At 31.9% G+C, this 12,464-nt stretch overlaps 2 protein-coding genes across 2 annotated transcripts; one reads left to right on the top strand and one right to left on the bottom strand.

Moving 5' to 3' along the window:
• The first annotated feature begins 2,042 nt into the window (after positions 1-2,042).
• Positions 2,043-3,749, top strand: LOC111700433 (cilia- and flagella-associated protein 251). The gene is made up of 4 exons (XM_023471335.1): positions 2,043-3,046; positions 3,103-3,218; positions 3,401-3,451; positions 3,611-3,749. Exons 1-4 carry the CDS (start codon positions 2,057-2,059, stop codon positions 3,705-3,707), a joined length of 1,254 nt encoding a protein of 417 aa, XP_023327103.1. The 5' UTR covers positions 2,043-2,056; the 3' UTR covers positions 3,708-3,749.
• A 4,162-nt stretch (positions 3,750-7,911) lies between these two features.
• LOC111700435 (alpha-1,3-mannosyl-glycoprotein 4-beta-N-acetylglucosaminyltransferase B) lies at positions 7,912-12,450 on the bottom strand. Its single transcript, XM_023471338.1, has 7 exons — positions 12,362-12,450; positions 11,676-11,747; positions 10,675-10,727; positions 9,974-10,066; positions 8,552-8,633; positions 8,298-8,410; positions 7,912-8,007 (listed from the first exon to the last, which is right to left on the bottom strand). Exons 2-7 carry the CDS (start codon positions 11,740-11,742, stop codon positions 7,936-7,938), a joined length of 480 nt encoding a protein of 159 aa, XP_023327106.1. The 5' UTR covers positions 11,743-11,747; positions 12,362-12,450; the 3' UTR covers positions 7,912-7,935.
• Positions 12,451-12,464: the final 14 nt, after the last annotated feature.

Below are 12,464 nucleotides of genomic sequence, written 5' to 3'. Positions count from 1 at the left end.
ATCGAACAAGCGATCCTCCATGATTATTCTCGAACAATAGTAATTTAGATACAACATTGAGATCAGAGCTCTTGGGAAATAATAATAAATGTCAATGTGCGCATTTAAATTAGTTGTACGTCTTGTTTTTCAAAACGGGGGCTTGTGTCTTAATGATTTAGAAAATTGGATAAACGTTCAAATTTCTTTAAATCTACGTCAATTTTAAAGATAAGCAAACTATACATTTCAGACTCCCAAGACTAAAAGAGTCCGTCGGTAAATGTTTAATGGGAATATACTAATACAATTTGTTCCGGTGAAATGCCGCATGAATTCCATGGATTAATGTCAGTAGGAAATTAAAGGCGTTAAAGTAGGGCCCTTGGGCTTCGTGACACTTCTTAAGGGACTGTACAGTACATTAAGTGATCCTCCATGCAAAAAATTAGATTAAATTCTCATTAGAACAGATTACTCCTAGATCAAAAGGTTTATAGATCAGATTCCTGAACAGGCATTGCCTGATTTACAACGGTCTGATCAAAAATGTGGAAATTTCGTCGTTTTTCTGACTCGGAAAAGTGTTAATTTCTGGTAATTTCTTCAGTGTTTCTTTTAAACAAGAGATATTCGTTACTTTTGCATAGTGTATATTCACAGTGTATGTATATTGTATATTGTATATTGTATAGTGTATAGTCACAGTGTATGTATATTGTATATTGTATATTGTATAGTGTATAGTCACAGTGTATGTATATTGTATATTGTATAGTGTATAGACACAGTGTATGTAAATTGTATATTGTATAGTGTATAGTCACAGTGTATTTATATTGTTTATTGTATAGTGTATAGTCACAGTGTATGTATATTGTATATTGTATAGTGTATAGTCACAGTGTATGTATGTTGTATATTGTATAATGTATAGTCACAGTGTATGTTCATCGTATGTTGTATAGTGTATAGTCACAGTGTATGTACATTGTATATTGTATATTGTATAGTCACAGTGTATGTACATTGTATATTGTATAATGTATAGTCACAGTGTATGTATATTGTAAATTGTATAGTGTATAGTCACAGTGTATGTACACTGTATATTGTATAGTGTATAGTCACAGTGTATGTATATTGTATATTGTGTGATGTATAGTCACAGTGTATGTATATTGTATATTGTATAGTGTATAGTAACAGTGTATGTATGTTGAATATTGTATAGTGTATAGACACAGTGTATGTATATTGTATATTGTATTATGTATAGTCACAGTGTATGTACATTGTATATTGTATAATGTATAGTCACATTGTATGTACATTGTATTCTGTATAATGTATAGTCACAGTGTATGTATATTGTATATTGTGTGATGTATAGTCACAGTGTATGTATATTGTATATTGTATATTGTATAGAGTATAGTCACAGTGTATGTATGTTGAATATTGTATAGTGTATAGACACAGTGTATGCATATTGTATATTTTATAATGTATAGTCACAGTGTATGTACGTTGTATATTGTATAATGTATAGTCACAGTGTATGTACATTGTATACTGTGTAATGTATAGTCACAGTGTATGTATATTGTATATTGTGTGATTTATAGTCACAGTGTATGTATATTGTATATTGTATAATGTATAGTCACAGTGTATGTACATTGTATATTGAATAATGTATAGTCACAGTGTATGTACATTGTATACTGTATAATGTATAGTCACAGTGTACGAATATATTGTATATTGTATATTTTATATTCACAGTATATGTATGTTGTATATTGTATAGTGTATAGTCACAGTGTATGTATATTGTATATTGTATATTCACAGTGTATGTATGTTGTATATTGTGTATGTATATTGTATATTGTATAATGTATAGTCACAGTTTATGTATGTAGTATCTTGTATAGTGTATATTCACAGTGTATGTATATTGTATATTGTATAGTGTATAGTCACAGTGTATGTAGTATATTGTATAGTGTATATTCACAGTGTATGTATATTGTATATTGTATAGTGTATAGTAACGTCGAAGAAAGAAAGAATGAGTGGAAAGCAAAGTGAAAATGAAAAGAAACATTGGAGAGTTGAGAATGAGAGTTGTGAGAAGAAAAGTGATGGAGGAAAAGGTAATGAAATTGGAAAGCAAAGTGAAACTGAAAAGAAGCATTGGAGAATTGAGAATGAGAGTGGTCAGAAGAAAAGTGATGAAGGAAAAGAAAATGAAATTGGAATAATGAAAAGCATGAAAGCAAAGTGTTTTGAAGGAGTTAAAAGAGTTGAAGCAAAAGGCAGAGATATCATAGATAAAAGATACCTAAGAAAAGACGAACTAAAGGAATGGAAAAAGAAAGATTTGTCGGAGGAACAGGGCAAGGAAACAGGATTAAACGGTGAGGGGCAGCAAGAGGAAAATAAGATAGAGAAATGGGAGGAGGAGGAATGGATGAAGGAGGAGCCTGAAGAGGAAGATTGGTACAAAGACCAGGAAGAGGAGAGTGTGATAGGAATTGAAAGATTGTATAGAGTCTGCTATGGGAAGGCAAGAGCAAGATATGTCAGAGTAGGGAAAGAAACAGGAGTATTGGAAGGAGCATGGAGGGGGAAATGGAACAGAAAACAAGAGAACCCTTCTCCTGCTTTGGATTGGATAGAGTGGGATCAGGAAGAGAAACATTGGATTGAGGAAATGGTGGGACGGGACGAGGAATATTGGATTAAGGAAGTAGAGGAAGAGAAAGAGGAAGTTTGGATAGGGGAGAAAGAGGAACAAGAAACAGGAGGAGAAAGCTTAGCTACAGAAAGCAAAGAAACAGAAAGATTAAAAATGTATGCTGTGGATGGATGCACAGGGAAAGGAATTACTAGATGTAAAGTAAGTGACAAAGCTCACAGTAGAATTAGAAATACTGATGAACCTGTGTGGAGAGTAAATGAATTACTGAGTAGTTTAGTGATCAATGAAAGAAAATACATAAACAGATCTTTTACACAATCCATGAATCAAGGTCTCCAGGTCATCAAGACTATTCAGGTAAATAAATTGTATGGAAACAGCTTAAGTAATGTTTTATTACTCAGCTTGTCTAGGAGCCATATTATAAAAGGGCCAGAGTTCTTAAGAGTCTACCACTGCAGATAACATTACCAATTGACATGATGACACAGAAGAAGATGTCAGTGGAGAAAGGACAACGCTGCCGAAGGTATGTAACGCTCATTTTTAAATCTTAAATGATCAATTTTAAAAAGAAGTGCAACTTTTTGGGGCCTTGTTATAGGGTGTCGCAGTCCCATGGTTTTAAATTTATTCATTTCAATTACATTCATAATTTGCAAATGTATACCTAACTTTCTGCTCTGATATAGTGATCATAGAAATTTTAAGGTTCCAAGTTCAAGCTTTAGAATCACAAAGGCGAAATATGGAAACTTACAGGCAAGAACACATTTTACATTATAACTACATACTGCATTTATAAATAATTTTTTTGCATTTTTCAAATCATATACTTAATAGTTATCGCATTAAGTGTAATGACTTAAAACAGAAAAAATTTAAAAAAGTTACAACAGATATTTTTTTTTTTAAATTCAGAACTGAAGTGAAGGTGCAGAGTTACTGGAGAACTGATATTGATGTTACCAAGTGGAAGTTTCAATCTAAACCTAAACAGGTGTCACAAATTAGCTAGTTTTTCAAATTAAAGAAAATTTGATTTTTTGCTCAATTGGATTAATCTGCAATAAAAAGTAATTTCATGAGTTTGAATAAATAATTCATATATTTAAAAACCCCCGGGGGAAAATATTAAAAGTTTTTTATCCCCCCCCCCACAAAACTTTCTTTGTTCAAATCATTTACAGGTTTNCTTTCCCCCCCCCTCACTTAAATCCTGTATCCGCCCCTGGATGCACGATTTTGAAAAATTAAGGAAAAGTTTTGAAGAAAACGCACAAACGCACGGAAAAAATTACATATAACCCTAATTTTGATTTTGGGGCAGTTTACACCAATACACCAGCTGCAGGTGCCTAATTTTTTGAAAATCATTCAGGAGTGTAATTCTTCAAAATTCTACACCTGCTATATATGCTGGAAACTCCCGATAATTTTTAGTACTGACCCGACTTTGAACCTGTAAGCTGTACAGTACATGTACAGACTATAGAGGGCAAAGCGGGACGGTACGCCAAATGAAAAAATCCCCATTCAGTAAAATGTATGTGGCTAGGATCTTGTTTGCAATCCTTGAGATTTTCTTTCAGCAGTTTATGCCTTTTTAATCAATATATTTTCAGACTAAGGAGAGAAAGATTCAATCAACTAATCCTACCATGGCACTGGCTCTTGGTTTAACCTCCCTATCAACTTCATCCGTAAGGCGAGAGAAACGAAAAACGCAAAAAGCATGCAAAAGAGAACGTAAAAAGGCATTAAAAAGAGAACAAAAAAAGGAATGCAAAACATATGGAAGGAATGAAATGCAGACCACATATGGCACATTTACAAGTAATCTTGAGAAAAGTAAAGTAAGCAGCAATGTTAAGGAAAATGCAACACTTCGGCAACATTTGAAACATATATACAAATTAGAATATACAACAATATACAACAAATTTCCACTTAAACAACCAGGGTTTTATTTCAGAAGTAACAAATCAATTTTTTAAACTTACCTGAGATCTTAAATCACTCCTTGATCACCAAGACACGCCCTTTTAGTAAGTTACTTGTTACTATTAATAACACAAGACAATTCTTAATTATTATTAATTATCATTGCTAAAACTGTATTTTATAAGTTTGAAATATATTCATATTTGCAACTACATGTTTCTCTGGTATATAGGAGTTCATCGAACAAGCGATCCTCCATGATTATTCTCGAACAATTGTAATTTAGATACAACATTGAGATCAGAGCTCTTGGGAAATAATAATAAATGTCAATATGTATTTTAATGTGGTTGTACGTCTTGTTTTTCAAAACGAAGGCTTGTGTCTTCAAGATTTAAAGACAAGCAAATGAAAAACTGTACATTTAAGACTCCCAAGTCTAAAAGAGTCGGTCGGTAACTGTAACAGATTAATTTTTGTTAAAAAGTGTAAAAGTTGACGAATGAATGCCGCAATTATTTCAAAGATCAATGACACAGAAGTAAAGAATGGGACCCGTAGGTTAAAAAGATAAAAACAATCGTCTAATAGCTGAATAATTTATTCTAAACATTTAGTTGATTATTATCACATAGACAATTTACACCACAATAATAGTCTTTAACATACAAAATTCTATATTAAGTATTTAGATTATGATTTTACACATTTGATTATCATTAATGATTGACAATCCCAAATTACAATCATGGCAAAACTGAGTTCAAAAACATTGAACAAGTATAAAAAATTAGCAATCTTAAAGAGACTGTAAGCGTAATTTCAAGTGAACCTTCATGCAAATATGGCACTGCCCGCCTAACAACGGTATCCTTAAAAACTTATCTGATTTGAAATATCAATGTCTTTAATTTTGAAAACTGATTATTGTCAACTGTGGTCACTTTACAAAAGAGACTTGCGCATATCTACCGCAGGAAATCATGTTTGCATTATCAGAATTAAACGCTTTTATCACTGAAAAAGACCATATCTACTCTAATTTGATCAGATAAAGGTTTCAAGGGTGCCGTTGCGATTTAAGCATGGTTTTCTTGGCATGGAGGGTCACTTGTAATCACACTTACAGTCCTTTAATATAAACACAACAAATATTAATTAAGGGAAATAATTAGACTCGTAAATAAATGAAAATGGAGGTTTTACAATATAAACACTTAATGTCTAGTTTTACTTAAATTCAAAATCAATTTTTTTTTTGATGTTATAACCAATATTAAATAAAAATTTAATTTAATTTAATACTTTATTAGACTTTGTAAACTGAATAAAATAGTATTAAAGAGACTGTTAGTGTAATTTGTAATGACCCTTCATAAAATGGCAATGCCCGATTCACAACGCTACCCTTAGATCTTTATCTGACCAGAAGTTCTGAAGATATTGTCTTTTTCCTGCAGTAGAAATGCGCAAGTTACTTTTGCAGAGAAACCCCTATTGAAAATAATCAGTATTCTAAATTATAAACATTGATGTCTATTTAATTAAAGTGTACCGTTGTGAATCGGGCATTACTAGCTGAGAACCGAGGGTCATTTGGAAGTACACTCCCAGTCCTTATCAGTATCTTAGTATGTACTAGTGCCAATATCCCTAAATATTATGCAGAAATTATTACTGTTAGAACATCTTTACTCAACTTTCGCTTACAAAATCAGGAGAAAAGGTTCAGAAGAAACAAAAAAAAGGATTTAATATATAAATATTTAAAATATATGCAATTCATTATTTATAAACACGAGGATTATACAGGGTTACCCACAAAGAAAGTGACTGTAAAGACGACCACACACTCTTAAAATGTGACGATCCCAAGGTTAAATTAAATATTCGGCCTTAACTACAGTAATCTAATGGCATATTTAATGATTTGGCAAAGAAAGAAACAAGTTAACAGTTGAAGGGAATCATGAATATGAGAAAACAGACCATTTAAATTCCGTACAATCGTCTCTGAAGTCTCATCCTTTGTGGGTAACCCTGTATTATCGACTGAAAAAATATGTATTCATTGGAATTGAAAATTTCTGATTGATATGGAAAAAGCGCGGGAAATGCACATGTTGGAGAAATTACACAAAACAAAATACGGAGAACCAAATTATTGCATCGTCTTTGCTCCGATTTATACGTAAATCATTTATGTTAATAAGTACAAAGAATAATTATCACATTGATTGTTACAAGGAGGGGCGTACACAAGAATAGGGGCTTTAGGTGCTGGGCCCACTGGAAAGCTCCCCTTAAAAAATCCCTGTATACGCCCCTGGTTACAGTACATGCATTACCAGGATACGAACAACATTGACGGCCGGAATTTAATACTTTCTCAGGAGTGTGTAAGTAATATTCCCCCCCCCCCACCCCCCATAATAAGGGTGGGGAATCTTCCCATGATCTTGGGAAGAGACTGAAATATTGGAGTTCAACTGGGTCAGAGGCCAGACACTTTTAAAAACGACTTGAAAATGTTTTTTTCTTGAAAAAATTTCATTGACCGTTTCTTTTCTTCATAAACTAGGTATTTTCCATGCAAAAGAATCTAAATTCGATTATTGGACGATTAGTAAGTCACATATATCCTTTTAAATTTCAAACATCTATCCAAAAAACATATTTGAAACTCGATTCTCAAAAAGAATCAAATTATCAAGTGGGAAGCTTCATTCTCAGTGTGCATAACACTCATAAGAGTAAAGGGGATTTAACATATATAAATGGCAACTTATTACAATTTTACGTATCAGAAAATATGATATGATCAAATATAATTATGGATAAAAATACATCTGAAGGAATTTTCTAAATACTGGGTTACACAGATTATAGAGTTGAGGACAAAGAGGACGTGTAAGATAATTAGAAGGAAGAAGAGGATGAAAAGGATGAAGAGGATGTTTGAAATTACAAAGACAAATTCGAGGACTTTATTGATGATTAGACGGAAGGAGAGAATGCAGATGGATGGAAAGTATGAAAAGTATGTTTAAGATGACAACAAAGATAAATTTCAAGGACGTTAAAGTTGATTAGAAGGAAAGAGAGAATAAGAGATGATGAAAATTATGTTTAAAGGGAGTGTTCGCACATAAAATTAATTTAAGAAAGAAATATGGCGGATTATATTTAAAAGGTGAGTGTTCGTAAATATTTAAATGAATCTCTCATACAATATCTATAAATNATATAACTACAAAAACGAGAATCATCATTGATATAGATAACAAATGGAAAAAAGAGATTTAAAAATACCTATCGGAAGGATGCTCCAGATTTCCTGTGACAAACTTGAAGGATTCAAGTTCTAAAGGCGGCTAAACAATCATTACATTAATCAAATCAGAGTTAAAAAATGTTAAAATACGTAATCGAAACTTTTTTCAGTAATCAATCATTTGAGCAATAATCCCATAAATTGATTAATATATCAGTCCATACATTAATCCATCAGTTCATTACATCCATCATTCCATCATTAGATTGATTCAATGGTTTATCAAAAAATCGATAAATGTAATCCTCAAATGCCTCAACCAAGCAATCAATCAATCTCTCAATTCATAAATTAATGAAAGAATCATGACTCTGTGACAACATATATTACCTGGAATTGGAAGATTATCTGATCCCCGGGTTGAGGTACTAAACCCCAGAAGAAAGTATCACCCTTGTATGCCCGCTCAATACTGTAGTGTTTGTAATGTTTGATTGGAGATTCTAAAATCAAATAATCAATTAATCAACAAATCAATAATAGACCATAAGCAACCATCTTTCTTGTCGTCAACAATTAGATGAACTAACCTATCATCAACATTAGATGATGAGGGTGAGACCCAAAACTATATAAATAATTACCTATTTTTGCTGGCGGATTCTTATGTGGCGTAAACAGCTGTACTCGTCCAAATTGTCGATCCTTCAACTTCTGAACTTTACCCTTTAAAAAATACAGTATTAAAAACAGGGGAGAAACAGTGAAACAGTGAAGAACCTTGATATTTTTAATTGGGTAACTGATTTGAACCACAGGAGTGTTCTTAGCTTTGCTTACAAATGCTAAGCGGGGTGTGTTAACTCATATCACGAAAATTAAATTCCTAGGCAAATTGGTCTGATTGTATGCATCTGATTGGACTAAACTTTAAAAAATTCTAAATAATTCATATTTTTAACCTTAATCATTTATTTTAATCAAATTTTACAATATTTTAAAAGATCTATAGGATATCAGATGGAAACATTATGAGACTTCTACATTTCTTGTTTTTCATTCTTTCTTCTTGATCTTCCATTCCTTGTCCATCCTTCAATCATACTTTGGCTAATTTTAAAAATAAAAATAAATGAATTTATGTTTTATTTCGGGTAGGAATACAGAAGGAGGGGGGGGGGCAATCATACAGCTTTTGTGCTACTATTAAGAACTCAAATCAAATATTTAAAAGAAAATATCAATTTTCTAAACATTCCAATCATTACATAATACTTACACCCGTAACACAACGAAACATCTAAGATTTAACTGGGACATTTTCCAAGGGAGGTCGGAGAATTTAAATGCAATGTGAAAGTATACTTATTGTATAATTCACTAATGACATTGTATCTTTTAAAGAAAAGTAAATTAAACGATTGTTTTCGCTCTTAACAAAGGCAAAATTACAATCAGCGCAACAATCTCATTAGAATTGATATTTCGTGCCAGCCTGGAAACCCAGTTTTGCCTGGAAACTAAGTTTCCCTATAAACTGAACCTACTCAATTTAAAATCATAAAACAAAACAAATAACGTTCCAGTGGTTCTACTGAGTTCCCCAATCATTCAAAATTTAGGGCAAATCGTTTAAAGGGTTCCTGAATTAACCCTTTAAAGGCTGGGGGGGCCTGAATCTCTGTAAAGCTTGAGGGACGGGGGGGAAGTACTACCAATTCCCTAGAAAAAAAATTTAGACAGCTAATTTTTAAAAAAATGCCAAAAAAATGTCGGAAAAATGTAAAAAAAAATTTGATTAAATTGACAAATATTAAGATGTGACACATGTTACTACATCCATTTTTTAAGGGCTTTATAAAAATATAATTTTTAAATCTGTAGCTTGTAGTTCCAAAAAAGTTATGGGCTATTTTATATTTTTTTTTCTATGCATAAAAAAATTGTTTTTACAAAATTACCTTTGAATTACTATTCCTTAAAAGGTTGGAAAAATTAAAGGTAATAGTGTCAAAAAGGGCCTAGGGCAAAAACAGAGATTACACCTTTAAATTATATAGATATACCTTGAGAGATGAATGGGTTCCAATATGCTGGAAAAGTGAAGGTTTGTAATGAATCCATAGTTTTTCTTCTTCTTTCTTACACTTCTTATTATCCTGGGGACAGAGGATCAGCTTTGTCAAAAACCAATATCGGGCCAAGATTAATCAAAGGTAATAATAACTCAAGATAACGCATTGATTAAAACTCTAAAAACTTAAATAATTAAAAATAGATCAAATTCACCTGTAATTGACTATTTTACGAAGTAGTGAGTACAAATAAAACTTTCTAGTAAAATCAAATTAAATGAGACTTTCAGGGATGTAATACTTCTATTCTTCAAACCAGAAGTGACTTCAGTGAGACTTTAAAGATTATCTAATCGTTACAATGTATTTGTGACATTTTTAAATAAAAATATTTTACAATATTAAACGAAAATCACACAAGTGTACCAAGATAATTTGCTCTTTGAAAAAGAAGTAAAAATGTGTAAGTATACATGTTCACTATAGCCGGCCAAACGGCTGAACCAAATGAGCTGATTTTTTTGTTGATACCCATGGGTAGCCTGGGGTTGACAAAGGCTTAACAATTTTTGATTTTTTTTGTCCACGGGCAACGCCGAGGCCTTCTGCTAGTTATAAATAAAATATATTTTTACAACCATTACTGAAAAATCTTATTTACTTTGTGACTAATCATTTCAAGCTGAATTTTCCTGATCAAGTTTACAGACTTTGGTCTGAAGAATATTCACAAGCAGCCAGTCAACTAAATAAAAAAATTCCATTTTTAAAATAAAAGACGTAATTTAACACAAAACTTTAACTTATGTCATACGAGCTTGGGAAAATATATAATAAGTCTTCAGATTTTTTTCTCTCTATCTCTTTCGTTCCAAAATACCCCCCCCCCTTACATTACATCATTGCTTAGGATCCGAATTCATTGGATCTAGAACATCAAAGATTTCAGGGGTGTGCATTTAAAAAAAAAGAGAGGGTGGAAGGTTAATGATCTTGAAGGTTTGCGAAAAAATTTAATATGTAAATATCAAATGCAAGCTTTATTACCCCTTTTTATACTTATTACCTAAAAACCTATTTATACCCCTAAAAAAAAGATTTCCAAAAAGGGGGGGAATTATTTTTCAAGAAAATATATACACCCCTGTCTAGATCCAAGTGCCGAAAGTTCAACCAAAACATAAAAAAATTTTTACTCTCAAAACACACCTTTCTAATCATGTAATAGCAAAACACTTGCTGTCAGAAAAAAACGAAAACAGCAAAAGAAACTTTTGGACAAAGAAATATTCATAACTAGATCTGGATCCAGATATGGATACGGATCCGGATCAGCAAAAATATGCGGATCCACGGATCCGGATCCAAAATATCAACCAAAAACTGCAAAAAAAACTTTTTTACTCCTAAAACCCGAATCTGAACTTTTGAAAAAAGAGAGATTATAAAAAATTCCTCATTACTGAATGGTTAATTAAGTTTTAGGATTAAAATAAAAGAAAAAAATAAAACAAAAAATTTGAAAATTATTTTTGTTTTTAAAAATATAGTAAATCTTAAAGAAATAACTTGGATTCGTATCCTGATCCATTTTTTTTCCCAGTGCGGACCAGCATCCGGATCCGGATCCACATCAAAATTTAATGGATCATAAGCACTGCTAAAAACCTTCTTAACTACTAGCACTACTAACCTGGTTTATCGTTGTAGAACATGAGGAAGAACTGTACTAGCCAGGGTAGATCAGTCGACCGAAACATTTTCCCTAAAATAAAAATTTTCTAAAACTTAAAAACCAAAAGTTTAAAATTCAGGTCAATTTAAAAATTATTTCCGCCAGTTAAGAACTAACTCTGAAAACACAGATAATTAGGACTGATACTCCACGTAAAAAAGAACTCTACAAGATTGGGCTCAATTTTTTTATTAGAGTCCGCTGGGCTCACAGCCCCTTGAATGCATCCATGGATAATACTATTTGATAGAAATTACAGAATCAGGACAATTCAACTAATAGTTAAAAAAAACTCTTAGAAAATAATTTTAAGAAAGCATTTTCAAATCTTTGCCCAGTATTTTGTAAAAAAAATTAGTTCAAGTGGCTCTCCCTGAATAGATTGGCATGTCCGATTTACAACGGTACCCTTAAAAGCTTCGCCTGATCAAGAATGCATTAGATATGAGGAATTTCGTCTTTAAAAATATATGCAGGAAATTGTCGAAATTAAACACTTAACACAAGAAAAAATTAACGATTTATCTTCCACTTTATTGTTAAAATAAAAGTTTAAAAGGTACCATTGTGAATCGGGTATTTCCCTTAATTAATTGAAAGTCACTCTAAAAATTAAAACAAAAATAAGTGTGAGAAAAACCTACCTATAAATCCGAGCTGGCAGAAATCTATGACAAACCAGTTTTGCTTTGCAGCAGTTTTCTCTAAAACCAGGTCTTAGTTAAAAACTAAATAAAAAAGAGCGTG

The sequence above is a fragment of the Eurytemora carolleeae genome, unplaced genomic scaffold (genome assembly GCF_000591075.1).
Source record: "Eurytemora carolleeae unplaced genomic scaffold, Eaff_2.0 scaffold382, whole genome shotgun sequence".
In the NCBI taxonomy this organism is placed as follows: domain Eukaryota; kingdom Metazoa; phylum Arthropoda; class Copepoda; order Calanoida; family Temoridae; genus Eurytemora; species Eurytemora carolleeae.
The sequence above is the reverse complement of the archived record's forward strand: the minus strand, read 5'-3'. Positions and strand labels throughout refer to the sequence as shown.